Genomic DNA, 26,944 nt, shown 5'->3' on the forward strand with positions numbered 1-26,944 from the left:
CTTGACCCTGACTTGCCCTTAAACAGCCAGATGCACCCAGGAGCCAAAGCCCATGCGTCTGATCCCCTGCAGCCAAGGAGCCGCACGGTGACACTAGCACAGTGGGTCGCAGCTACCCCCTACCTCCAGCCACTGTGTGCACAGGCATGCTGGGTACTGGTGCCAGTGCTGCTTGTGTGCCAGCTCTGGTTGCCTGAAGCATAAAGCAAACTGTCCAAGAGGGAGTGGCTGTGTTGCTTTCTTGTGCCCCAGAAGCCTGGGGCTTGTGAGCTACCAACTGGCCAGGCCTCTCCTAGAACTGCTCTCCCACACACACAGAGGACAGACACCAGCTTCCACAGAAGTGGGGCTGGATTCTGGCCTTGCCTCAGCCCTTCCCAAGCCAAGCTTTAGGAAGGACCTGCCTTTAGCCAGGTGCAGGGGTGTTAGGGTCAGCCATTTGCGCTAGCCTGCACCCTGGCACATCCAGTGTCTGCCTCTCTTGGCTGAAGCAGCAAGTCCTAGCACCCTGTTCAACCCAGCCGGGCAGATCCTTATTGGGCTCAGGGCTATGGAGAAGGTGGCCCCCAGAGGCCAGGCATTTCTCATGGGGGGGGGGGGGGAAATGACTAGAGTGTCCTGCTGCTGTACACCCATGGGGTATAAAGGGCCCCTACATGCCAAAGCGATGCATCGTCACAGATATCTTAGTTCAGCGCTTGTTTATTCTGCCCCTCTGAGGTGGTGGCAGGCAGGCCACAGTGGCACACAAGTCCTCCCAACACACACACACACTGCTCCCCACCTAGCACCCTGGGGTGTCACAGGGCTTCTGTCTTCATGAGGCATCCTGCTCCAGTAAGGTTGGCTCTGTGGTGCCCAGGGCCTCTGGGCTGCCATCAGGAGGCCCTGGGGGCAGCTGGGCGGCAGGGTCCCCATGCTCCAGTGCCGCAGTGCCGTTGGGGTGCTCTACCCTCTCAAACAGGATGAGCATCTCACAATGTGGAGTCTGTGGGAACAGGTCCACGGCCACAGCCTTCATGGGCCGGAATGGGGTGCCCTTTACGCGGTTAGATGGAGCCCTGCACAGACTATAGGGGAAAGTGGTTTTGGTCAGCTGCCCAGGGCAGTGGGGGAGCTGTCCGCTTCCTGATCCCTGCCCACACTTACTCCACAAAGTTGCTCATGGCTGCCCGTGGGTTGCATGAGACATAGAGGAGCCGCTTGAGGTTCTCAGCTCTGCGGACCGCCAGTATCACCTTGGAATCTGAGAGGCAGGAGTATGGGTGTGGGACGGGTCTCCAAGTTTGAGCCGGCACCTCAGCCCGACCACCTCCCTAAGCAGCCACTCACGCAGGCCGGCGCGGGGTGGATCCAGGATGGCCACAAGCTGCTGGGAGGCAAGTCTGCTCACCAGGGCAGGCACCAGGTCCTCGGCCTTGCCGCAGTGGAACTCCACATTGCTCAGCTCTAGGAAAAGGCCCCCAGCCCTGTCAGAGGCTCCGCTGCCCACTCCCCAGCTGGGGAAAGCCTCTGGTGCAACCCCCCCCCAGGTCTTGAGGCCTGCCCACCTGCCCGTGACGTGGCTGCCAGCCCTCACCATTGGCACGGGCGTTTGCCCGGGCATCCTCCACAGCCTCTTGGCTCAGCTCTATCCCAATGACCCTCTTCACTTTCTGAAAGGGGGGGGGGGAGGGTGGTTGGTGACCTCCTCCTGTCCCAGAGGCTTCTAGAGGTTTGCAAGGTGGGGCAGGGGGATCACCTGGGCCAGGGCCAGGCCGATGGTGCCAGTGCCACAGCACACGTCCAGCACTGTGCTGCCCTGATCCAACTGTGCCCACTCGCGGATGACTGTGTAGAGCACCTCGGCCGCTGCTGTGTTCACCTGCAGGGCGGGCAGCAGAGCAACAGCAGTAGTCATGACTTCACCTCATCTCATACAGCCCCTGTCCGTCTTTGTGGAGGCCAGGTGCCTGTACCCCCAGTGACCAGAGGGGTCCCTGCCCTGGCCCCTTCCACCCTCACTACATCCAGATGTGGTATGGGGCTACCTGGAAGAAGGCGTGGGGGGAGATGCGGAAGGTGAGGCCCAGCAGGTCCTCATGGATGCAGCGGTCCCCAGCTAGGTGCTCCAGGGGCAGCCCCTCCTGGCTGGGGGTCTTCCTACAGGTGGCAGGGGGACAGGCCTGTCGGTATCACCTAGGGCCCTGCAAGGCCAACCCCAGTCCCAGGATCTGAGTTGCTCACCGCTGTCCCTCCTCTGCAAAGTATAGGGAGGTGACACCGCTGGTCTTGCCGAGCCCCTCGGTGAAGTACTGCGCCAGGGACGCCTTCAGCTCCGCCAGCTCTTCAGAGCCCAGCTTCTGGAGTCAGGGTGGCAGGAGAGGCCCATGAGGCCATGCCAGGAACACACCACCAGCAGGCCGGGCACCCTCCCCCAGCAGGGCTGCTTGCAGAAACCTGGGGATGGAAGTAGGCAGTGGCCATGGCTTGGCCCTGGCGGCTGGTACGCACAGTCAGCTGTTTCCAGTGGCCTGTGTACGTCTCAGGGTCGTAGGCCGAGTAGGGGGTGGATCTGTGGGCAGCCCAATGTAATAATATGACATCTGCTCAGCAGGCTCCCTCCCCCACCTGCCTCCCCAGGAAGGCACCTCACCGGATGAATTCCTGGAAAGCCTTCACCACCCGTTTGGTGGCCTCGGGGATGTGCACCGTGTCAAAGGGGGGTGCCACAGCGCACGTACCACCCTTATACTTGCCAAGCCGGCAGCCCACCGTGTTGTCCTCCCCATCTACCCCAACGCCGACCAGGAACTCACACTTGTTGCGGTACTCGGTCTGCAGGGTGGTGAACAGAGGGGCCGCACAGGTTTAACCCAGCCTGTGCCGCGGGTAGCCAACACAAGGGGCTGTGGACCGGCAGCTCTCTGTGGCACCCCATGCCTGACCTGCTGGGGTGACGGCCGCACCCCCTCCAGCGGGCAGCATGCTTTGTTGTGCTTGTGCCTCTGTGAGAGCAGCCAGGGCAACAGGGCGCGGTTGGTACTTCCGATCTCCCTGTGGGACAGGCGGATGGAGGTGCACTCAGACCTTGCCAGCCACTGCGTCCTCCTGCTGGAATCATTTCGTAGCCCCCGCGGCCTAGCACAGGGAGGCGCTTCTTCCTGGCCTTGCTCCCTGAAGTAGCTGGGACCCTCCTGCAGGTTCTTCCCTAAGCACGCACAGAGGGACGGTCCACTCACTTGGCCAGCTTCTGCAGCACCTGCTCACACTCCAGCCGCTTCCGTTCCAGCTGCTCGGCGTAGGGCACCGTCCACAGCGGAGTGACCACGTCGGCCACTTGTGTGGGCGCCGCTGGAGTCTCGCCCTCGCCCCTGGCCTCACCCTCTAGTCGCCTCTTGCGGGCCATGGGGTCGGCCTTGGGCCGCGCGAGGCGCACGCTGAGCGGCTTGCCTTTCCAGAGCGCGCCGTGCAGCACGCGCAGGGCCTTGTCGCGTTCGGCCGCGCTGCGGAACGTGACGAAGGCGCAGGGCGGCTGCCCGAAGAGCTTGGTCTTGTGCGGCTGCAGGCCGAAGCGGCCCAGGAAGCGCCGCACGTCGCTGAAGCTGGCGTGCCGGGGGACATGCTGCAGCTCCAGCTTGAAGATCTCCGAAGTGAACAGGTCGGCCCGGATGTAGCCGTAGGGTCCGGGCGGGGCCTCCTCAGGCTCCCCGTCTTCCCGGGGCGCTGCGGCTGCAGGGGTCCCCGGGGCGTTGCTGCTCTCCGGGCCGCAGCCTTCCATGGGCTCCAGACTCTGTGTGGGCGCAGGCAAGAAGGGCTGGACACCCTCCCCAAACCCTGGTCCCCCATCAGTGCGCGCGATGCCCCGCCCGCCGCCGCCAGCTCCCGCGAACCCCACACCCCCACGCCACCCCGCTCCGTGTCTGCTTTTTATTGTACTTGATTTTCGAGGGTGTCGCTCATGTCACCGGCTTCAGGAGCCTGCCGCCCTGCGCTCCCACTGCGAGGCCGCCTGAAGCCGCGTTCTGGGCCTGTCTCAGAGCAGATGCTCAGAAATGCAAGCCCGACGCCACGTGTCAGCCCCACACAGACACACCCGCCCCGGGCGCAGGGGCGGGACTCGAACCCTCGATGATCTGGTCCGGGTTTCCGGGCAGGAGCAGCACCGCCCGCCCGGGGCCCGCGACGGACACCGGCCTCGGTCCGCCCAGCCACTCCTCCAGTCGGCCAGCGAGGCACGCCGAGGAGGCTTCGTTTCTATGGTCCTGACTTCCGGTGGCGTCATCGCCTCGCGCCGCTCCGACAGGGGAGGCACTTTGTCGGGAGCGAGGGGCGCGCGCGCGGGGCCGGCGGGGAAACGGAAACGCGCGCGGGGGCCGCCGGGAGTGCGCGCGTTCGCGCCGGCGGGTGGGGGGTGCCGGGCATGCGCCGCGGGGGCGTTTTGGCGGGAAGCGCGGGGCGGGCTGGACAATGAGAGTGTCCGCCGCCTGAGCCAATAAAGCTGCGCTGGTTTTGAATCGCGGCGCGTTTCCCGCCGCCGGGGTCAGGGGTCGGGGTTCGGGTCGCGGGGCGGAGGGAAGAGAAGAGAAGAGCGATCGGCTGGGCGGGAGGCGCCGGCGCCAGAGCGGACGGGGAGTTAAAAAAAAGAAAAAGAGATCTCCGACACGAGCAGCCGCCCAGAGGCCGCGGAGTCCGCGACGCCCGAGCCGCCGCGCCCCCATGGCGGCCACCAAGGTGCGGCCGGGGCCCCGGGCGGGTCGGAGCCGGGGTGGGGGTGGGGAGCCGGGGCCGCTTCCCGGTGGCCACGTGGGCGGCCCCGCGCCGCGGCCTCCAACCCCCGTCCCGGCCTGCGGGAGGCCTCGGGGTGCTGCGAGCCTCCCCGCGTGGCCCTGGGGTGCTGCGAGCCTCCCCGCGTGGCCCTGGGGTGCTGCGAGCCTCCCCGCGTGGCGCTGGGGCTCTGCGACCCTCCCCGCGTGGCCATGGGGGTCCTGCGAGCCTCCCCGCGTGGCCATGGGGGTCCTGCGAGCCTCCTCGCGTGGCCGTGGAGTGCTGCGAGCCTCCTCGCGTGGACCTGGGGTGCTGCGAGCCAACCCGCGTGGCGCTGGGGCTCTGCGACCTTCCCCGCGTGGCCATGGGGGTCCTGCAAGCCTCCTCGCGTGGCCCTGGGGGTGCTGTGAGGCCCTGGGGGTACTCCGTAGCTCCCTACTTGGTCTCGCGGGTTTCTGCGAGGCTCCTCGCGTGGCCCTGGAGGTGCTCCATGGCTCCCCACCTGGTCTCGTGGGGTGCTGTGTGGTCTTGGGGGGCGCTGGGAGGTGCTCCTCGTGGCCTCGGGGTGGTGCGTGGCTCCCCGCGTGACCTTGGGGGGCCCGTGCGCTGCCTCACCACCGTTCTTACTACCGCGTGGCTCCCACGCAAGGCAGTTCTTCCATTCATTCCGGGCTCCCCCCGAGCGGGGCGGGGGCGGCTTTGTGTTTCCCCGCAGCGGAGCCGCAGTGCTGGATGGAGGGGGATCCGGGGCAAGGGCCTGGAAAACCTCGCGCCGGTGTGTCTGGCTTCATGTATTTTTAGAAAATATTTCTTCTTTAGCGGACATTTGGTCCGCCGAGCCACGTGCCTAGCCCTGGTGTGATCGTGCCCTGTAATTAAGAGTTTTAGGAGTTTGCCTGCATGTGATTTTTTTTTCTTATCAGCGTCAAAACCTCAGTTGTCTCAGGGTGGGCCAACCCGAGCTTGGAGTTCGATTTTTTTTTTTTTTTTTTCTTTCCTCAAATCATGAGAAACTGGAGGAGTTGCCTTCAGGGCCTCGGTCCTCGCTGGCCGTTTGATCTTCCCACGCAGGGAGGTACTGGGGTAGGCAGGTTTCGGCCTGGCAGCCCTCACCAGGGACTGCGTGGGGAGGCGGGGATGCTCCGGGTTCCAGTTCCTGCTTTGCTTTGCAGCGAGACCAGGAGCTGCATGGCCACCGTGGGCCAGCAGGGTCACCTGCGAACACCTCTCCTTCTGCAGGACACTCACGAGGACCACGACACCTCCACGGAAAACGCCGACGAGTCCAACCACGACCCCCAGTTTGAACCCATAGTGTCTCTTCCCGAGCAAGAGATCAAAACACTGGAAGAAGATGAAGAGGAACTTTTCAAAATGTAAGCGATTGCTTGCCCTCATGCCCCGCCTCCCCCGGAAGTAGTTGTCTTCCCCCAAGTCTGAGGCTGCAATCTGTGTTATCTGCCTGTCGATTGATTGATAGATTGATTTGGAAGATTGATGTGTCATGTTAAAAGGCAGAGCCCGCGCACAACAGCTCCCTCCCCTGATGGCCACAGTGGCCAGGGCTGTCAGCCTCCTGGCTGCTCCCCCCTAATTTTATGAAGACCTGGATCCGTGTGGTGACAAGTGTGTGGTGTGTTCCAGCTGCCGCAGCACAGGCTAAAAAGTCCCAGACCTGGATGGGGGAAGGGGCAGCAAATGGCTAGCCTGGACCTCCTCATACCAAGTGCTGAATGTCAATTTGGGTTCCTGCCACCTTAGTGACCTCATGTGACCCTAGCACCTCACCCCAGCCTGCATTAGGGGGTGTGGATTCTGGGGCAGGTTGCAGAAAGGGCCTGCAGTATACAAGTAGAAGCTAGTTGGCCACTTTTGGGGACAGGTGTGGGGTGTGAGCACGCAGGGACTGGTTCAGCCCCTGGCTAAGTCCTTAGACCCCATTCCTGCACCCCAAGGTAGTCCAAGAGGCCCAGGTGGGGCCTGGAGCTGAGGGCAGCCCTGTGGCACCAGGGAGCAACAGGCATCCTCTGAGCATGCAGACTGCCCGGGACTGCCCCTTGCCCGTGCCACCAGGGGAAGCCAGTGTCCCATGGAGGGGGGGTCTTGGCATCTTGGTCCTGATGGGGAGCCTGGCGGTGGGGTCCTCGGCCTTGCCTGCTTGCAGAAGTGCTGTCCCTGGCATCTGTTAGATGCAGGCATTCCTGCCGGGGCAGCTTGGGCTCCTGGTTATGGGGCGCAAGTGACTGGTGACAGCAGCTTGCCTGCTCTTGCTGGTGCTGTCGGGTCTGGTTGCTGGGCATCTATCTGCTGGCGCCCGCTCACCTGGTGGCTTTCCCACAGGCGGGCCAAGCTTTTCCGATTTGCTTCTGAGAACGACCTCCCGGAGTGGAAGGAGCGCGGCACGGGTGACGTGAAGCTCCTGAAGCACAAGGAGAAGGGGACCATCCGCTTGCTCATGAGGAGGGACAAGACCCTCAAGATCTGCGCCAACCACTACAGTAGGCACCACCTGGCCTCCGGGAGTGTGTGCTCCCATGTTGGCACACACAACCTGGGCTGGGAGAGAGCAGAGTGTGTGTGCAGCAGTTTTCCTGTCTAGGGCAAGGCGGGAGCTCTGCCACCCTAGAATGATCTGGGGGGCTAAGCAGGATGCAGGCCTGGGGAGAAGATAGCCACTGCACCCTTGAGTGGCCCTCCTGGGTCCCCATGCTTGGGTAGTGGTTAGTGCGGCCGTCCTGCCTCATTTCAAGCCCAATGTATGTCATTTCCTCCCATGTTGGGGTGCTGGTTGTTTGTGAGAACTGGAAGTTGGTCCCCAGCGTCTGGGCGGAGCTATCTGCATGCGGTGTACTTCCTGGGGCGGGCAGGGTGGTGCACCAGTTGTGGTGTGGCCCTAATGGCTCCCTTGGAGAGTGGCTGGGGAGCCTTTCTGGGAGGGTCACAGGCAGGGCTGGCTCTCCAGCCGGGGCAGTGTAGGTATGCTCACCAGAGGCCCCGGTACTGTCGTCCATGACGTAGGAAGATCTGTTGTGGGCTCCTGGTGGCCCTAGGCAGCAGGCGGCTCACCTGAATGGGCGCTGCCCCCATGCAAGGGCACCTTTCATCTGCCTGCCAGGGCTCCCCTGTGAGGTGCGCAAGGGCAGGCACAGCCACGTGTCACATAGCTTGCTTAGCAGGGTCCTGCTCAGTTCACATACACACACCCCGTCCTCTTTTCCAAAGTGGGGGGTCCCCATGCCTAGTATCCCTTAAAGGAAGAAAAAGTGGGAATGCCAGCCTCCTTGTGGCTGGGGAGGAGCCTAATGGTGATGGGGTGTATTCACGGAGTAGGGGTCAAATGCCTGCCGCTTGGCACTTGGTGGAGGCCTGGTGCCCAGTCTGGAGGGGGGCTGGGTGGCATACCATAGGACTGGGCTGGCCTTGGGCCCCACAATCCTCACAGGCTTCTCCCTCTTCCCAGTCACACCGATGATGGAGCTGAAGCCCAACGCAGGCAGTGACCGCGCCTGGGTGTGGAACACCCATGCTGACTTTGCCGACGAGTGCCCGAAGCCGGAGCTGCTTGCCATTCGTTTCCTCAATGCTGAGAGTGAGCAGAGCATGCACAGAGCCCTTTTGCTCAGGGAGGGTTGACCCAGGCCAGAAGTGTGGTCACACTGAAGCACAGGACACTAAGTGTCCCCAGAGCTGTCACTGAGTACCTGCTCTGGCTGGGGGTTCAGTCAGATCAGCAGGCCCCTAGGCTTCCTCAGCACAGCCATGGGCTGACCACCCCACTCCAGGGCTTTCTGATCGGGCCTGTCAAAAGTTGGGGGTCAGTGGTGGACTGACAGGTGTGCTCTGGGAGCAGGCCTGTCTGATCAAGGGCAGAACCTAAAGCAGGGAAGCTTTGGCCAGCTCAGGGCTGTGATCAGATGGCTCAGATCATCAGAAACTCAATGCGACTCTTGCAAGCCAGCTGCAGTCCCAGTTACTTGGGTTCTGATCCAGCAGAGCATCGCTACCCAGCGTGGGAGCCCCTGGCTGAGGATTAACCCGCCATTGCTGCTTGGGCCTCAGGACACTGTCCCTTCTTTCCACAGATGCACAGAAGTTCAAAACAAAGTTTGAGGAGTGCAGGAAAGAGATGGAGGAGCTGGGTGAGAAAGGTGAGCAGGTGTCTCCGGTGGGGAGGGGTCCCCGCAGACGCACTCTGCACCTGCTGCAGCCACTGGCAGGTGCTTTTTCCGTCTGCCAGAGAAGCCTTCCGGGTGCCGTGCCCACCTCGACTGCACCCGTCGGGTGATGCGGCTACTCCGGGGACACAGGGTGCTGGGGGAGGAAGCGCGGAGCGGGGGGTGGCTGCAGCTGCAGTGTCTGACTGTGCCACCCCGCCTTGGACAGGATCCAGCAAGAACGACACCACCGAGAACGTGGCTGAGAAGTTGCAGGCCCTCTCGGTGAAGGAGGAGAGTGGGCAGCCGGCAGGGCAGGCCCAGGAGGCCGCAGCGGAGCCCGCCACAGAGCAGCAATGAGCCACCACCCCGTTTCCTCATTCTTTTCTTCTCCTTCTGCCTTTTTTTCTTTATTTTATTTTTTTTAAAAAAACCCTGGGCGCCCCTCCCATTCTTTTCTGTTTTATTTTTGTTTTTGCAAGGGACTTTATATAAAGAACTGAATTTAAAATTCTGTCCATTCCCCAGTCATGAAAATGTACTGTGCTAACTTTTCTTTTTCCATAGTGGAAACACTTATTTATAGGCATCAAAGATAGCAAATAAAAACACATTTGAAACCTGGACCTGATGCCAGTGCTGCCTGTTGGTGGGGTGGAAGTGGCCTGGGGCTACCCTGACTCCCCCAGGCTCATGCACAGGTCTGTCTGCGTGGCTGCTACATCGCAGGTCAACAATGGCGGTGGGGGGTTCACAGGGCCTGCTGCTTCTAGAGACTTGGCCAGGCTGGCAGCCCTGCCACACTAAGGGGTAACTGCTGGAATGGCAGGGGGGGGGGGGGATCTGTCCAGGGCAGGATGGGAATGGGCTAGGATGCCACCCTTGAGTGGCAGTAAGATCGCTGGGCATGCCCTAGGGTGGCTGACAGGCCTTCTTCTGGGAAACACATCCAGAGGTTGTGTTCCAGACTTAACTGGTCACTATTGCTGTCTGCCCACCTGTGGAAGGTACAAAACTCTCGTGTGCCTGTGACAGAGGTGATGGTGCTGATAGAGGTGGCTGGGCTGCCAATGGAATGATGCTGTGGCCTCTTCCTCCAGGAAGCCCACCCTTCCCACAGAGGGCAGGGGCTGGACTTTCCGTCTGTCCTGGGGGACCATGCTGCAAGGGAACCCTACAGCAGGGAGCAGCCTGCCTTGCACACGGTACAGCCAAGCAAGGATGCGTGTAGGAGCTCGTGCAAACTGTTCAACCTCTGTTTGCAGGCGGGGTCCCCTCTACCTGATTGTGTTTTTGGTTTGTTTGATGTTTATTTGAAATGCAGAGAAAGATCTTTTCCCTGCTTTACTCTCCAGATTGCCAGGACTGGGCCATTTTAAGGCAGGAGCTTCACGCAAGTCTCTCCCACATGGGTGCAGAGATCCAAGCACTCGGTCCGTCCTCTGCTGCTTTCCCAGGCGGATTAGCTGCTGGATCAGAAGTGGAGCAGCAGGAACGCTAACTGGCACTCATAATCTAGCACTACCACAATATCAACTTTCCATCAATTTTGGGACTCCTGTCCCCATGTTAAAATTTAAATTGACAGGCCCGGCACAATAGCATAGTGGTTTAAGTCCTCACCTTGCATGTGCCAGGATCCCATATGGGCGCCGTTTCTAATCCCAGCGGCCCCGCTTCCCATCTAGCTCTGTCTTGTGGCCTTGGGACCCTGTGCCCTTGTGGGAGACCCAGAAGAGGAGGCTCCTGGCTTTAGTTAGGCTCAGTTCCAGCCATTGTGGCCACTTGGGGCTGTTTGTAAATCTGACTTTCCAATAAAAATAAATATAAAAAAATTGGGCTTAAGCAGAGACATACGCTGTAACAAGTAATAACATCACAAATACAAAGTGAATGTGGTGTCTGGATCATGGCAACCTGAGCATATGATGTTTTTTTTCCTAGAAAGTTGAGCACTTTGGCCTTGTCACAAGAAGTGTTTTATGCTGTTGACGGGGCCTGGGGCACAGGTCTCAGTTAACACTGAGGGGGGCTAACACTGGGGGGGGGGGCACACGGTGGTCGTTTGCATGATTTCATGCAACTCAGAAGGGTACTCAAGTTAAAACTGCCTAACTGTTGACTTCCAGAATGTTCCAGCTCACACTTTTGGACAAAGGCTAGGCAGGGGTAACTAGGCCAGTCGTGGAACAGGTTAGGGGTTGTTTTGTGCCTCCTTTTCCTTGTCTGTGGCCGTGGGCTCAGCAGCAGTAGCCTGGTCCAGAACTCTCCCCCACAAGGGAGTCCATGAGTGAGTCCAGGGCTCTGCAAAGGTGTGTGGCACCACTGGTGAGGGGTCTGGGGCTTTCAAGTTCAGGTGCACCAGGGGCAGGAGCATCTTTCAGCTGGGGTGCATTGCTCCATCAGCCTGGCGGGGAGAGGGGTCAGTGTGTGTCCACGTCTGAGGTGTGAAGGCATCCCCAGCCACTCTTGGGGAGGCCGGGGTTTCTTGCTGTGTAGAGGAGTCTATCTCGGAGAGGTCTGGGTGCAGGCCATCCTCAGCCTGCTCCCCTGTTCTCCCAACAGGATCCCCCAGGCCGCATTTGGGGGCGCTCCGCGGCTGGTCCAACTCAAAGCAGCCGCTTTCCAGGCAGCAGCGCCTGAGTGGGATCTCCTCAGGAGGTGGGCCTGTGCTGCCTGGGGGCCCCTGAACCAGCACCGGGTGGCCCACCCAAGGGCACCCCTTTCTCTAGCAGGATGAAGGGGTTTGCCCCACGTGCACTGGAGACAGCACACACACTCTGGCATGTAGAGGGGGGCTGGTGTCCTGCCTGCGGGCCAGCTCAGACCAGCCAGGTGGGCAGGGAAGCGGGCGGGTCACCATCCCCTCCTTATTGCCACAGGAGCTCCATGTGGAGAAACTGGAGCGAGGACCCTCAGCCTGGCCACGACACCCACCACCCGCCTGAAGAGGTTGCAGAGGGGGTCGGCCCACAGGCCCCAGAGGTGACCCGCTTGACCAGTCTTCACGCACCGGGTGGGGAAGGCTATACGGGGGTAATCGCAAAGAGGAAGGTCCCTAGACGAGAGGCGCCCCGCCCCTCCGAGGGTCCCGAAAGCGCCCGGTCCTCGCCGCTCCGCCCCGCCGGCCTGGCGGCCCGGTCCACCTTAAGCGCGCTGACATCAGCGCGCCGCCGCCGCCGCCGCCCGGGGGGTGGGATTTCCTCCGCCGCCGCCGCCGCCGCCGCCGCGGGTCCTGCGCCGCGCGTCCAGCCCGCCCGCCCCGACCCGGCCCGACCCGGCCGGCCCCGCCCGACCCGGCCCCGGGGAGGGATGCGGCGGCGGCGCGGCGCCCAGGATGCCCCGCAGCCCCGGGACGCGCCTCAAACCCGCCAAGTACATCCCGGTGGCCACGGCCGCCGCGCTGCTGGTCGGCTCCAGCACCCTGTTCTTCGTGTTCACGTGAGTGAGCGCCGCCGCCGCTGGCGGCTCGGCCGCGGGCACAGCCTGGGCGCGCGCGGGGCGAGGTGGGCTGGGGGCCCCGGGCCGGGCAGGCCTGGGTCTCGCGCGCGCAACGACGGGGGGCAGGGGCTCGCGCTGGGCCGGGCAGCCCCGGGGGAGGGGGCTGGAGCCAGGTGCGCAGGGAGCGGGTGCCCGGGCAGGTGAGCGGATCCTGGGGCCTGCCTGGCGCCTTGGGAGTGTGCCAGGCTGCCCAGGGCGTGGCTGCAGCCCTGCCCTCTGCCCTCTCCATGGAGCTCGCCAGAGGACCTGGGCTGCCGGGCGCCACTGGGGGTGACCGGTGGGGCGCCCCTCCCGTCCCCTCTTGGCTGCCTCATCAGGACCCCCCCAACCCTCTACACACATGTACACAAACAGGGGTCACAGCCAAATTGTTCCCGCACGCGTAGGTGTGGCCTGGCCTGGTTGCCACATGCCTGCCCCTGTGGGCGCTGTGGAGGAGGGAGACCTGACCCTCCTCCCCAGACAAGGGGCTCTGTGTCTCTGGACAAGGTCTTGTGCAGGCGAGGGCCCAGGCAGGCCTGGCCACACCCAGGGGCACCCAGACATTTGGGCAGAATCGCCTGTGTGGGGAGTTGCCAGGACCCTCGAAGGCCAGGCCTCCCTCCCCTTCTGGGGCACGCGGGGTCATCCATCCAGCCTAGACTTGACCCTGAGACAAGGATAAGCACTGGCAGACCATATGGGGGTAAGCAGGGCTGGCTGTCCCTCAGGGTCACTGGGTCACGCTTTTGGGCTCTGCTCCGTATACATGCACACACACACACACACACACACACACACGTAGCTGGAGCCAGAGCCACTTGTTTAGAGTGAGAAAGGGTCTGAGTAGGGTGGGCACGAACAAGGTTGGCGAGCCCATGGGCAGGTCTACAGTGGACCTGTGTGTGAGTGGAGGCTGGGGAGACGATTGTACCTGGAGGCTGGGGCTGGGCAGGTGGTGTAGGCTGCCAGGCGTGTCTTAAAAAAGACCTATGTGGACAGTTTGTTCCGGGCGCGGGCGAGCTGGCTGGCCACGCTGTTGTCACTCACACGCATAGAGGGGCGAGAGGTGGGCAGCGATGGGGGCTCACACTTCTGGAGGGATGCAACCCCCCCCCCCCGCACGTCCTCCCCCACCAGTTTCTCACTCTCTGTGGTGACTTGACAAGTGGTTCAGTTTGCTCCAAGATGAACCTGGAGGAAGGAAATGGATGGGATGAAAACCAGCCTCCCACTCCCACCCAGTGCACTGCCACGTTTTCCCAGCAGCACCTGGCCGGGTTAGGTGGTCCCTCCCGAGAACTTGAGCCTGCCCCTGGTACCCACCACTGCTGGGGCCATTCCCACACTGTTGGTTCTGGAACAGCCAGGGCTCGAGGTTCAGGAGCACAGGTGCCCTTGGAGGGTGGAGGTGGGTTTCTTTGTGGGGCAGCACCCTGTCCTGTGGCTAGCCCACCCATAGCTGGCCCCCACACCAGTGCAAGCAGCAGAGTGAACGCTACTCTGTACCCTGCGCTGTCCCATAGCACATGGCCCTCTCGTCCCCTCTGCACTCAGAAAACACAAACGGGGTAGGTTCCTTCACACACCAGGTAGCCAGTGGGGGTATCCCAAGTGACGTGGCCCCTCTCCCTTAGCAACTCCCCCAAATGGGTAGGGTGGGGGACCCTCCAGCATCTCCCTGGGAGAGGCTAGGGTGGTGGTTGTAAGGGTGTTATCATCAGCCGGCTTCCTCCCCCCTTCCAAGAAACCTTCTTGGGTTGTTAGTGACTTTGGGGGACAGTGCTGGGCAGGGCCAGGAGAGTTCAAAAATTCAAAACCATTATCTAATAAGGACTCACCACCCATGGCCTGGGGTGCCCCCCACCTCTCCCACAATGGCCTTCTGGCCTCAGGGGTCTCTAAGATGGGCTAGGCACCGGCTAAGCCCCTTGGACCACCACAATCCTCCTGAAGGGCCAGAACGCCAGCAATGTTAAGGAAGAACTTGATTTAAATGAAAACGTCTGAGTTAAAATTTTCCATTCCGCATTTAGCCATGGCAGGATGATCTGCCCCGTGAGCCCCCCTCTTATAGGGCGGGGTCTCCCTGCCTGGGTCTTCCCCCCACCCTCACCCCACCCCATCCATCCATCCATCCCGCCCCACCCTGGGGCTAGAACTGGGGCTTTGACTGGGTGGGGCCCTCCACGGTGGTGGCACACGTCCCAGCCTGTGGCCCTAAGGCTCGCGAGGCGCGTAGGAGGAAGGCCTGGCGCCTCTGAGCTGGGGCCTCTCCACCACTCACAGCATGGCTTGAGCCTGCTGGAAAGGGTTCAGGGGACAGTGTAGACCCATGGCCTGACCACCCAAGGCCACAAGCCCCACCTGTGGCCCAGGGGCCCTTTGGCCTGCCTATCTCTTTCTGGCCCACCCTTGTAAGCTTGGCACTCAAAGATGGAGCCAGCCAGAATGGAGGCGAGCCTGGGGTGCATGTGAGGCCTGGAAGGTGACACTCCTGAAAGGCATGGGGCTCTCCCTGAGTTTGGGGTTCTGCGGAGCCCTGCCCAGAGAGCTCCTGTGTCCTGGCATGTTCTCACTTGTATGTGGGGCGGCGGGGAGGCGCGGAGCAGGGAGCTCAGGAAGGTAGAGTTGAGAAAGGTAGGGAGGTGGGGACAGGGCTGCAGGGGGCGAGAGGAGGAGCAGCAGGTTTGCCCATGCATGATTGTGCACGCATACGTGTAGATCTTGCATGTACACATGTGTGTCTGCACATGTGTGCAAGTGTGCAAACCTGCCTTCTACACAGGAGTAGGTGGCAGCCCCTTGGGGAAGGGAAGTGGAAGGGTGCAGGGCTGTGTCCTCCTAGGCTGGTGATGTCTGGGGTGGGGACAGTGGCTGAGGCCCCAATCAAAAACACCGCGCAAACCCTCCCCCCCCCCAACTTGACACCCAGCCCGTTACAGGTGCGAGCAGGTGCTCCTATGTGGCCAGGGACACCCGTCCATTTCTAGCTTCCAAGGGTGCCCCTGTCACCACCCCATGAGTGGCCTGCCCTCATCCCTGGCCACTGCCTGACCCACCTGGCCTGCAGGTGACTCTCGGTGCTGCCCTGTGTTTCAGAGCCGGACGTGGCATCATCTGAAGTTGTTAGTTTGCTCACAAGGGGTCTGCATTTGCTTGTGGCTCCGATGATGCCATGGGGAGTTGGAGCACAGGGGGCCAAGGGGCTCCCCACCTCTCCCTCGCCTCTTCCCCGGAGGGTTGGGCTGATCTGCCAGGGTCAGGGGTTGGGGGCAGGGGTTGTGCCTCCTGCCCCAAGAGAATGAAGACAGGATCACCTTGCTGTGGCTGGACAGTCTGGTACAGGATTCGGGCTAGTGCCAGCCGACCTTGCTGTATCCCAGCTGTGCTCCCTGTATCCCAGGCGGGTATGGTGGAGGGGGGGAAGGCATTGTGGAAAATTAAGGGCCATCACCAAGGAGATGGCAGCGCGTCCACTCCTTGGGTAGCTCCCGGCCCCCCGGCCAGCCCCGCCGAGGGTGCTGCCGTGGGAAGTGGGCGCTTTAAATAGCCTCTCTCTTTCCCACTAAAAATAGTCCTACTGTCGTGGAGGTGGTTGCCGGAGCGGCCCTGCTGCTGGCGCCCAGCCAAGGCAGGCGTGGGCGTGTCTGTGGGGCCAGCCAGTGCTGCCCCACGCTCAGGGCTGCTGTCAGGTGGGGGGGAACCCCACTGGGCCCCTGACTCACCCTGCAGGGTTTGGGTGCAGGGAGGTGAGTGACTCCCATCCCCAAGGCCCTACAATAGGGGCTGCAGTGGGAAGCTGGGGGGGCGGACCAGAGGCCAGAGGGGCTTCTCAGACTGTGCTGCCGCAGGTGGGGCTGTGGGGGTGTGTACAGGACCCTTCCGGGGAGGGAGCCAGGTGTCTTGGAATGTTTCCTGGGAGAGGGAGGCAGTCTCTGCACGGGTCCAGCAGCCACCTGCCGGAGCTGGTGACAAGCAGGCTTGGAAGGAGCCACCTGGACCCCGTGTATTTTGCTGAGTTGGGCTTGGGGCTCCAATGCTTCATATTTTCCCTGGTGAGAGGGTCTCTGAGGGCCGAAGATGGGCTTGGCTCTGGTCACCCCCTCCCCAGAGGTGGGCCTGTGGCAGCCTGGGGTTCAGACACCCCCCACCCTGGGCCCACCTGCTGGCTGCCATGCCCCACCTCCCTGCCCAGCTGCTCCTCTCAGGTGCCCATGGCTGACCCGAGCTGTGTCCCCGGCCGTCCCCGTCTACAATGGCATCATCTTCCTCTTTGTGCTGGCCAACTTCAGCATGGCCACCTTCATGGACCCTGGCGTCTTCCCCCGAGGTAGGGGTGGAGGGAATGGGGTGGGTGCATGGACTCACTGTGGCTACAGCATGAGTGACTGTCCCTTGAGTTTGTGCACTTTGGCGTTGCTGGCCGTGGGGTAGCCTGGAGGCAGCACGGGGATGGAGCGGGTCCTCTCACTGGGGAAGTGACCACATGCTGTCCCGCTCATCCACAGCGGATGAGGACGAGGACAAGGAGGATGACTTCCGGGCCCCGCTCTACAAGAATGTGGATGTGCGTGGCATCCAGGTCCGCCTCAAGTGGTGTGCCACGTGCCACTTCTACCGCCCTCCTCGCTGCTCCCACTGCAGCGTCTGTGACAACTGTGTGGAGGTGACCGCCCCCACCCCACCCCAGGTCCCCGCCCTGGTCTCTTGCCCTCTCCCGGATACTACACTGTTCCTCCCTTCCCCGCCCTGATGCCCCAGTCCTCCACTTGCCCTGGCCCTTGTGCCTGCCCTCTGCCCAGGGTCCTCTCACCCTGCCTGCCCCTTGCCCTGTGGCCGCTCCCTGCCCTGACACCACTTCTGCCCTGTCCCCCTGCCTTGGCCCTGGCCTTTGCCCCACCCCTACCCCCTTCCAATTCCTACCCTGATGCCTCCCCTGGCCCCCCTCCCCCACCTTGCTCCCACCCAGGACTTTGACCACCACTGCCCGTGGGTCAACAACTGCATTGGGCGGCGCAACTACCGCTACTTCTTCCTGTTCCTGCTGTCACTGAGTGCGCACATGGTGGGCGTGGTGGCCTTCGGCCTGCTCTACGTGCTGAACCATGCCGAGGGGCTGGGTGCCGCCCACACCACCATCACGTATCCTTGCAGTCCCAGAATCCCCTGGCGGACGCAGGGGCTGGGAGGGGGATGGCATGGACCACAGTGCAGGGTGAGGTGGGTCAGCTACCCGTAGGCTGGTAGTGGGACAGCGCACTGCTGGGTGCTTGGCCTTAACAGGCCAGCATGGCGGTCATGTGCGTGGCTGGCCTCTTCTTCATCCCGGTCATCGGCCTCACAGGCTTCCACGTGGTGCTGGTCACGCGGGGGCGTACCACCAACGAGCAGGTGCAGACCCAGCCTATGGGGAATGGGCGGTAGCAAGGACATCCAGGGCTGCACAGGGTCAGAGTGGAGGCGGCAGGGGGCGGAGGGGATCTGGGGCCTGAACAGGGCTCTGGGACCCTAGCACCGCTGTCCACCATGACCTGGGCCCTGGTTGGCTAGGCTGGCTGAGGGCACCTGCCACCCACCTTGTCTGCAGGTAACGGGCAAGTTCCGTGGAGGCGTGAACCCCTTCACTCGTGGCTGCTACGGGAACGTGGAACACGTGCTGTGCAGCCCCCTGGCCCCCCGGTGAGACCCTGCCTGGGGCTGGGGGCGCAGAGTGGGCAGCTATGGACCCTTAGACGTGGCAGATGGGGCTGACCTCGCCCTTGGGGTACGTACATGGCTAGTGGCCCCCGCTGCTGACCCCTCTGCCTGGTTGCAGGTATGTGGGTGAGCCACCACGGCTGCCACTGTCCGTGAGCCTAAAGCCACCCTTCCTCCGGCCAGAACTCTTGGACCGAGCCGCACCACTCAAGGTCAAGCTGAGCGACAATGGGCTGAAAGCAGGCCTGGGCCATAGCAAGGTGGGGTCAGTGGGGTGAGACTCCAGAGGGACTAGGAGCCAGGAAGGATTTCCAGGGAGGGGTCTGGGTGCCCAGTGAAGCCACGTCCCACTCACCGCCGACCCTGCCTTCTCCCAGTCCAAGGGCAGCCTGGACCGGCTGGACGAAAAGCCCCTGGACCTGGGGCCTCCACTGCCCCCTAAGATAGAGAGCAGCGCATTCAGTGGGGACTTGAAGACCCCGCGCCCGGCCAGTGCTGGTGAGGTGGAGGGCCACGCAGGAGTGGTGATGCAGGGGGCCACGGGCTGACCTCCCAGCCTCCCCTCTGTGACTCTGACTTCCTCCCCAGAGAGTGCTCTGTCAGCTCAGAGGACCAGCCCACCTACACCTGCCATGTACAAGTTTCGACCAACCTTCCCCACGGGTCCCAAGGCCTCCTTCTGCGGGCCTGGTGAGCAGGTGAGGAGTACAGGGTTGCATCCTGTCCTGGAAGACCTCCCTCCCCTGAGCCTGCCATGGGTGGCAGAGCGATTCCTGGGTCCTGTCTGGACCCCAGCCTGTGCCACAGCCGGAGTCATTAAATGAGAATGGGGCAGCCAGGCCAGCCCTACTGTGGGGACCCTCTCAGGATTTGCCCTCTTTCATGGGCTGTTGGGTGGGGCAAGGAGTTTAACTCCTCAGCTCCATCCTGTGGGCACTGGTGGTCAGGTGTGTGGGAGCCCCGGTCTGCGGCAGGAAGGTCCATGCTCCACTAGAGGGCGCCAAGTGTCCTCAGTCCGGGTAGGCGGAGGTCCAGGAGTGTGGCGACGCCCCCGCTGGCTGCCCAACTGTCCGAAGAGGGCCATGGTGGCGCTCCTGCCCTGGTGGGTGACTGGGGTTTAAAGAACTCAGTTAACCTTCAGGGGAACACGTGGTGACTTCCTGGTGACCACAGGCAGTAGGGTGGCTGAGCCCTGGCCCCAGGAGCGCGTGTACGTGTGTGTGCGCACGCCACGCGTGTGCGCTTGCTCGCTCGCGCCATGCACAGCTAGTAAGCGCAACCCGATCGGCCCATAGGTCACAGGCCCGGACTCCCTGACCCTGGGGGATGACAGCCTGGACTTCGTGTCAGAGCCCAGTCTGGACCTGCCGGACTACGGACCGGGTGGCGGGGGCGGCTTGCACACAGCTTACCCACCGTCTCCGCCGCTCAGCGCTACCGACGCCTTCTCGGGCGCGCTGCGCTCTCTGAGCCTCAAGGCAGGGAGCCGGAGGGGCGGGGACCATGTGGCCCTGCAGCCCCTGCGCTCCGATGGTGCGAACCCCGCTCCCCACCGTAGCCTCTTCGCTGCGCACGCGCTGCCCAACCGCAACGGCAGCCTGTCCTACGACAGCCTGCTGAACCCAGGCTCGCCAGGTGGCCACGCGTGCCCAGCCCACCCGTCGGTGGGCGGCGGAGGTGGCATGACCAGCTACCGCTCACCCTATCTTCACCCTGGGCCCCTGGGCGACCCCCCCCGGCCTCCGCCCCGCAGCTTCAGCCCAGTGCTGGGCCCGCGGCCGCCGCGGGAGCCGTCACCAGTGCGCTATGACAACCTGTCGCGGACCATCATGGCCTCCATCCAGGAGCGCAAGGACCGGGAGGAGCGGGAGCGGCTGCTGCGCTCTCAGGCCGACTCGCTCTTTGGCGGCGACTCCGGTGTCTACGACGCGCCCAGCTCCTACAGCCTGCAGCAGGCCAGCGCGATGTCAGAGGGCGCCCGAGGTGCAGTGCTACGCTACGGCTCCAGAGACGACCTCGTGGGGGCAGGGCCAGGCTTCGGCGGCGGCGCGCGCAATCCCGCCCTGCAGACGTCGCTGTCCTCGCTGTCCAGCGCCGTGAGCCGGGCAGCCAGGACATCCTCGTCCTCCCTACAAGCTGACCAAGCCAACAGCAGCAGCAGCAGCAGCGGCCCTGGGCCCCGGCCCGGCAGTGGCTCACATAGGTCGCCAGCCCGCCAGGTCCTGCCCTCCCCTCCTGGCACCCCTCGCTCCCCTTCCTATGCAGGCTCCAAAGCTGTCGCCTTCATCCACCCGGATCCCCCGGAGCCGCCACCCTCGCTGGCTGTGCAGAGGTGGGTGCTGAGGGGCGGGGCCTGCAGGAACCCTCAGGGCTGGGCCATTCCTGTGGCCTACAGCTATGTCCAGGGCAGGACAGGGAGGGTGGGGGCTGCCTGAGGTTGGGTCAGCGCCCTGTGGGTACCCTCCCACACTGTGCCCAGTGGTTTACTGTTTGGTGGCTGGCATGGGCCTACCATGTGGGAGGGGCTGGGTTGCAGCCAGGGTCAGACTCAGATTAACCTCCTGACTGTGGAGTCACATGGAGCGGGGTGCTCTCCTACACAGCAGAAACTCTGCTGCTTATAGATTGGGGAACAGGGCAGGGTCGTGCCCCACCCCCCACAATAGGTTAGTGTCTGGGGATGCCAGGGTGCTGGGCACCCCATGGCATCACTGCGATAGCTCTCCGTGCAATCACCTGTGGGATCCTGTGCAGGCCGCTCAGCCCCAAGAGGGCTTGAGCCCAGAGCAAAGCTCCTGCAGGCCACTGGGGAGGGGAGAGGAGGTGGACATGGCAGGCAGAGGGCCAGCCGTACAGTGAAGTGGGAGATTCAGGGACTGTGGCCCATAGGGACGTGGCAGCAGTGTCATCAGAAGTGCTGTCGGCCAGCTCAGGGGACTCTGTCCAGTGTCTGCCTGGCCAGTCCTCTCCGTGCGTGGCCAGTGTCTGTGGGAGGGGACCCAGGAGGGGGCTGACAATGCCACTGCTGTGTCTGTCCTGGTGACAGCACAGCCCCTCCCCCGACCCCACTGTCCTGTGCCATGGTCCCGTGTTCACCTGTGTGCGTGCCTGTGTCTGCTTGTGTTAATGCAGGGACCACCCTCAGTTGAAGACCCCCCCAAGTAAGCTTAACGGGCAGTCCCCGGGCTTGGCTCGGCTGGGGCCCTCGTCCGTCAGCCCCGCCCGGCACACGCTGGTTAAGAAGGTGTCCGGCGTAGGGGGGACCACGTATGAGATCTCGGTGTGACGCCCGGCTGTGCCATCCATCCATCCATCCGCCGTGTTGCCGCGGGGGACCAGGACCCTGCAGTGGCCCTGACCCCAGCTCCGCCCTTGGGAGAGGAGGCCACCCAGCTTGGGGTCAGCAGGAGGGAGGTCTGTGCCTCCAGACCCGGTCCCCTTCTGCTTGTCTGCCCACTCACCAACTCCCCCATGGGAGGCTGGCTGGGGGCTTTCTGCCTGTGCGTCCCGGCCCTTGGCCAGGCTCAGCCCCACCTTCCTGTCCCTCACTGGCCCTATCTGCTCCCTAGAGAGGCCGCCCTGGGGCCCACCCTATAGAGACATGCCCCAGGCCTGCCCTCCCGGTTGCTGCTTCTAACGTGTTGCCTTTCCCGGACCCTGCTTGTGGCTTGGCCAGGCGGTTGCTTCTGCAGGAAGGTCCACCCCTAGATCCATGAGTCCGACAGACAGACCAGCTGTGGTGGGGCTCCCAGCTATGTGTGTCCTGTCTTGCCCTGCCAGTGGGCCTGCGCCCCCGTATGCGTGCGTGCGTGCGTGTGTGTGTGTGTGCGCGCGTGCTATGCTATGTCCCAGCTGGGACTACCGCTGTCCCTTTCATCAAAGCCTTAACCTCTTGCTTTATGCTCTTGTGGGAGGTGACGGAGGCCTGGGGTGGAGTGCAGGCAGAATGAAAGCAAGCTGGCACAGGGTGGTGCCACAACAGGGAGCCCTTCTCCCCTAGTCCCTTCCCTCTCCCCCAGCCCTGCCAAACTGGAGAATCCCCACCCACAGGCTCAGCCAGCCCCCCGTCCCGCTTGCCCCAGGGACCATAGCCCCTGGGAGCTGGGCGGAGGGGCGTGCGGTGGGGGCAGTGCTTTCCCTGGTGTCAGGGACCCGAGAGTAAGCACACTGCCCGCGTCTGCTTGCGTTGTGTCTGTTTTATGTTTTTATATCTACATCTATATATCTATAATTTTATTAAAAAACAAACAAAAAAAGGCATCATCTTGATCTTGTCCTTGAGCAAAGCAAGCTTTGGGGTTGTTGCTGCAGTGTCTTGAGGTGGGGAAGGTTGGAGGTCAGACCAGCAGCTGGGGGCTGGGGACAGTGGCTGGTCATAGGGAGCTCAGCCTGCTCCAGCAGGCACAGGGTCAGGTGTCTAGGCTGGAGTTGAGGAGGTGGGGGGGCTGCTTGGGGCTGGGAGAGGGGTCCCTTCTCCCCAGAAAAGCTGAGGTCCTTGGAGCTGGTGGCGCGGGCAGCACCACCTGCTGGCTGGGGAGCCCTGGTGGTCGGGTGAGTTCCTATGGTTGTTAGGACTTCTGCTGGCCCATTGATCGTGAGGGTAGGTGGGGCTAGGGACAGCCTCACTGGGCATGGCATGCAGGGGGCAGGGCCGGGGTGTCGGCATGCTGGTGGGGGGACCCTGGGGCGCTGGCTGGCCTCATGCTGACTCCACCTTTCTGCTTCTCTCTCACCTCGACAACGCACCCCGGACACACCTGGCGGCTCGCAGGGGGTGGATCGGCACCTGCAGCCGTGGATGGGGGCGGCGTGGCCAGCCCAGGGTGACCCCTGGCCTGCACCTGTGCCACCTGGGCCGCCTTGAGGACCACCCCCCGCTGCGGGCCCCCTGGAGTCCAGCAGAGGGGGGACCCCCACGTGGGGCCACCTCCAGCCTTTTCCCCAGCCTCTCTGGGCGCTAGTGCGACTTGTGACAGCCACCAACCCCATCAAATGGTGGGGTGGGAGAACAGGGCTGCCATGACTTCCAGCCTGCCAGGGCCAGTGACCCTGTATCCAAGTGACCTCAGGAAGTTCCCCACCTGTTGCAGAGGGGGGGTCCCCTGGAGCTGTGTGCTTCCCTCCCCACACACCCTCATCCCAGGTTTGAGGGGGCCAGTGGGGAGCTGCTGGAACCGGAAGGACCTTCACCCCGCCTCCCCGCCCTCTTCCCCACCAAGCACTTTAGGAAAGAGCCACTTACCTACCCCACCCGCACCCCTCACCCCACCCAAGCCCAGGCCTCTGTGGGTTGGGCTGAGGATGGGGGTCTCAGGTTGCACCCTACATCTCTGCACAGCCTCCCCCACCCTGCCCCGTCCGTCCCCGCACATAAACAGATGCCTTAAAGTCAGGAGCCGCCAGCCCCCCAACTGTCGGACACCGGCTTCCTCCCCACCCACCACTTCTCTTAACACGCCACCTCCTTACCCCACCCCTGCAGCCTGCTGGGCCTCGAAGGGTCAGGGTCCTAGTGGGATGGGGTCTTCTCTAGCACAGGGGTGGCTGGTGGCCGTATTCCTCCCATTTGGGGGGCCAGAGGCTTGCTAAGGTTACTAACCCCACCATTAATTTCCCAAAATAAATACTTGGTGTGGACCACCCTGGCAGTCTCCCTGATGAGCCTTGAAGGCTGGCCTTGGTAAGGATAACTGGACTGGGGAAGGCATGATGATGGTGATGATGGTGATGGTGATGGTGCTAACCCAGCCTGTGTGTGTGGGGGGGGGTTGATGTTGAGGCACAGATTCATGGTTCAAGCCCCCGCTAGCCTCTTAGTGGAAACTGTGATGCGACACCCTGGGGTTCAGAGCCCACCTCACTCTATGGTAGGCAGATGGGGCAGGGAGCAAGGAGCCAACCCTGACTTGGGGAAACCCATGTATGTGGTGGGGGGCGTCACCCCAAGAGACCCCTACCCAGGGCCCCACCTCTGCACCACCAGCTAGCCCCAGCGCCTGTGGAAGCACTGGAGCTGCCCAGCCCCGGAGCTGCCCAGCCCCGCCTCCCCGTCTCCATGGAAACAAGATCCCAGACCTTGCTTGTCACGACTCTATGTCCAGCCGCAGGCCCAGCCCTCAGGACAGAACCCGCCTCCACCCTTCTCCGAGGCTCCTGGCGGGGGCGGTGCGCAGCGCCGGTGCTGTGGGCAGGGACCCGCGCGGCCATTGGGCACCGGGGGCCGCGCCGGCCGCCTGGCCTCCTCCTCGCTGGGGCCGCTGGGCCTCCGGCCTAGAAGGGCAGGAAGTCGTCCACCTCGAGGCGCAGGAAGGGGCCCAGCAGGGCCCGGAGCTTCCAGACGGCGGCGCGGCTCAGCAGGGGCGGTACCAGCCCCTCGAAGGGCGCGGGGTCCACCACGTACACGTAGGCGGCGGTGCAGGCCAGCAGGGCGCCCAGCAGCAGCCTCAGGGCCAGCAGCCTGCGGGCGGCGGCGGTCAGGGGGCAGGGGGGCGCCCGGGGCCGGGGGGCGGGGATGGTCCCGGGGATGGGGCAGGGGCATGGGGGTCCGGGGCACTGCCCGCCGAGCTACCTACCAGATCTGGCCCTTGAGGCCCTCGGAGCATGGTAGCGAAGGCCTCCCTCTCTGTCGAGGAGGGACACGGTGAGGGGGCCGGGAGTCCAGCCACGTCCCAATTCCCCATCCCGCCCCTCGCACCTGGCTCCTGGGGGCGGGGTTTGCCATGCTTGACTCCGCCCCCCATCCAGACCCCCCAACCCTGGGTTGGGGAGGAGGTTTTCCAGAGGGCGGAAAGGGAGATCCTTGGTGGGCAGGCGGACGTCGGGGTCGAGAATGCCAGCCTCTCGTCTCCCCCTGGCCGCCCCTGGGCACCTGGTTCCTGGGGGGCTGGGTTTACCATGCTTGACCCCGCCCCTGGCCCAGGGGCGCGTGGAGGAGTGGGGTCCCCGGGGCGCTCACCGCCACGCACGCCAGGTTCTGTTCCTTCCTGGCCTGGGTGCGGCACTGGGCCCGCTCTCTGCGGGTGGAAGCGGGTGGGGAGGAGCCCGGCACAGTCATCACCATGGCGCGTCCTGCCCAGCCGCGAGCCCTGCGCCCCTGCCCCGCGCAAGGCCTGGCCTCACCCCCAACGCCTCAGCCCCTCACCCTAGGATCTCCAACTGGATGCCTTCCATCTGGTCCAGCACACCTCGAATGTCCTTCTTGAGGTTCTGTGGACAGAGAGCAGGGCGGCTGGGTTCTCCCCTGTCACCCGCGACCTTTCTTCCCCCAGCACCGCCCAGTGTAATCACCCCTTTGGGCACCTACCAGGAGCCCGGTGGCCTGGTTGTTGAGGGCCATGTGCACCTCCGCCACGCCGTCCCACACCTGGGAGTGTGTGTGGGGTGGTAACAGGGGAAGCAGAAAGGCCGGGTCAGCCAGGAGACTCACTGACCCCCACTCCCGTCCCCCATCCCGGGAGGGGGCGGGCACCTCGGTGATGGCCATCTTCTTCCTTTCAAAGGACAGGCGGATCTGCTGTAGCTCGTTCTGGGGGAGGTGGGGGAGGAGATGAGCAGGGCATGGGCGGGGTCGGCTCTGTCCCGCCCCCCTCCCCTCTGCCCCCCACCCAGGCCCACCTGCGACTGCTGCACGAAGGCCTCCTCCCCCCGGCACACCTCCTGTCTCAGCAGCTGCAGAGGGGCCCTGTCCTCGGGGGGCCGCGCGGGGCAGGGCTCGGGCGGCTGTGGGAGGGTCCCGATGTCGGCGCCCGGCCGGCGGGCGATGCCCGGGGTCGCGGATGCTCGCTCTCCCGCTCTTATCCAGGTCAGGGCCGTGCAGCTGGAGTGTTCGGGGCACAGGGGCAGAAACTGCTGTCCGGGTCCCAGCAGGGCCCCCAGCTGCTCCCGGAGGTCCTGGTTCTGCCTTTTCTAGGAGGGAAAGAGATGGGGGGTGGGGGAACTGGGTCACGGTCGCTCCTGCCGGGGAGGCCGTTGGTGCGGGCCAGTGCGGCGGGAGAGAGGCCGGCGGCGCTGCTCACCAGGCTGTGGTTCTCCTGCTGCAGCTGCAGGAAGGGCGGTTCTGCAGACCCCAGCGGGTCGGGGGGCGCCCTGGGCGGGGCCCCTCCCCCCGGCGGACACGGGCATGGACAGGACCTGGGCTCTGAGCTGGGCATCCCCCCTTGTCTGGGCGTGCCCTGCTGCAGGGGCCAGCCCCACCCCAGGCCTGCCTCCGAACCAGCATGGCTCGGGCCGGCCACAGGCTCCCGGAGGGCTCTGGGCTGGGGAGGCTCTCCCTCCTCGCTGGAGAGAAAGATCCTGGGGACCTCACCTCCCACCCGGGACCCCGAGACCCCTGCAGGAGGGACTGGGAAGGGCCTGGCCGCCTCCATGGAGTGGGCCGAGGGGAGGGACATCAGGCAGGGCCACCTTACAAATCCCTGGCAGGGCTGCTCCAGGCATCCTCCGTGGCTGCTTGAGGCCGGGGTGGGGGGACATTGGGGGTGGGAGTGGCCGCAGGAGCCCAGGGTTTTCGGCCCCTCCATCCCTCCCTGTGACCCCTTCCTGACCCCGGCTCCAGGCTCTGGCCTGGCCCACCTGCCACCCTCTTACTGAGGCCACTCTAGGGTGTCACGCAGGCCCCCTTCTGGGGATGACAGTCACAAAGGCCTGGGTGGGAGTCCACAGAGGTCATAATGCCATGGGTGTGGGGGGCCCAAGGCCTGAGCCAAGGTTGCAGCGCCCCTCCTGACTGTGCCTATAGCCTCCAGCCCCACCCACCCACCAGGGGGAGCAAAAGCAGATAAGGAACAAAATTCAACTTCTTCTTGCCTGCCCCATTGGCCCCCCCAGCCCTTTCTCGGGGATCTCTCCCTGCTGTTCCTCCTGCT

General features: G+C 63.7%; 4 protein-coding genes and 1 non-coding gene across 7 annotated transcripts; 3 read left to right on the forward strand and 2 right to left on the reverse strand.

The window, feature by feature from the left end:
• Window positions 1–743: 743 nt before the first annotated feature.
• TRMT2A (tRNA methyltransferase 2 homolog A) lies at window positions 744–4,204 on the reverse strand. The gene is made up of 12 exons (XM_041003760.1): window positions 3,919–4,204; window positions 3,222–3,772; window positions 2,928–3,036; window positions 2,636–2,817; window positions 2,440–2,554; window positions 2,227–2,342; window positions 2,031–2,142; window positions 1,742–1,864; window positions 1,580–1,655; window positions 1,333–1,449; window positions 1,150–1,246; window positions 744–1,070 (listed from the first exon to the last, which is right to left on the reverse strand). Exons 1-12 carry the CDS (start codon window positions 3,940–3,942, stop codon window positions 818–820), a joined length of 1,875 nt encoding a protein of 624 aa, XP_040859694.1. The 5' UTR covers window positions 3,943–4,204; the 3' UTR covers window positions 744–817.
• A 222-nt stretch (window positions 4,205–4,426) lies between these two features.
• Window positions 4,427–9,524, forward strand: RANBP1 (RAN binding protein 1). Its single transcript, XM_041003761.1, has 6 exons — window positions 4,427–4,713; window positions 5,986–6,122; window positions 7,087–7,244; window positions 8,207–8,335; window positions 8,829–8,894; window positions 9,130–9,524. Exons 1-6 carry the CDS (start codon window positions 4,699–4,701, stop codon window positions 9,258–9,260), a joined length of 636 nt encoding a protein of 211 aa, XP_040859695.1. The 5' UTR covers window positions 4,427–4,698; the 3' UTR covers window positions 9,261–9,524.
• On the forward strand, window positions 8,928–9,055 carry LOC121172125. The gene has a single exon (XR_005886205.1). It is a non-coding gene; the product is annotated as a small nucleolar RNA SNORA77 (small nucleolar RNA).
• A 2,607-nt stretch (window positions 9,525–12,131) lies between the features above and the next one.
• ZDHHC8 (zinc finger DHHC-type palmitoyltransferase 8) lies at window positions 12,132–23,581 on the forward strand. 3 transcript variants are annotated; one of them, XM_041003795.1, is made up of 11 exons: window positions 12,132–12,341; window positions 16,592–16,713; window positions 16,892–17,049; window positions 17,353–17,525; window positions 17,672–17,774; window positions 17,971–18,062; window positions 18,199–18,340; window positions 18,458–18,578; window positions 18,669–18,778; window positions 19,376–20,412; window positions 22,852–23,581. In XM_041003795.1, the coding sequence occupies exons 1-11, from the start codon at window positions 12,238–12,240 to the stop codon at window positions 23,039–23,041; spliced, it is 2,352 nt and encodes a 783-aa protein (XP_040859729.1). In that variant the 5' UTR covers window positions 12,132–12,237; the 3' UTR covers window positions 23,042–23,581. The 3 variants fall into 3 exon arrangements, with proteins under 3 accessions (XP_040859729.1, XP_040859730.1, XP_040859728.1); XM_041003796.1 differs by lacking the exon at window positions 22,852–23,581 and adding an exon at window positions 21,213–22,400; XM_041003794.1 differs by lacking the exons at window positions 12,132–12,341; window positions 22,852–23,581 and adding an exon at window positions 21,213–22,400 and having other exon boundaries at window positions 15,061–16,713.
• A 769-nt stretch (window positions 23,582–24,350) lies between these two features.
• Window positions 24,351–26,599, reverse strand: CCDC188 (coiled-coil domain containing 188). Its single transcript, XM_041003444.1, has 9 exons — window positions 26,096–26,599; window positions 25,872–25,985; window positions 25,695–25,799; window positions 25,549–25,605; window positions 25,384–25,443; window positions 25,222–25,286; window positions 25,036–25,093; window positions 24,653–24,702; window positions 24,351–24,537 (listed from the first exon to the last, which is right to left on the reverse strand). Exons 1-9 carry the CDS (start codon window positions 26,597–26,599, stop codon window positions 24,351–24,353), a joined length of 1,200 nt encoding a protein of 399 aa, XP_040859378.1.
• Between the last annotated feature and the right edge of the window lie 345 nt (window positions 26,600–26,944).

The sequence above is a fragment of the Ochotona curzoniae genome, unplaced genomic scaffold (genome assembly GCF_017591425.1).
Source record: "Ochotona curzoniae isolate NIBS_2020 unplaced genomic scaffold, NIBS_Ocur_1.0 scaffold_274, whole genome shotgun sequence".
NCBI classification, from domain to species: Eukaryota; Metazoa; Chordata; class Mammalia; order Lagomorpha; family Ochotonidae; genus Ochotona; species Ochotona curzoniae.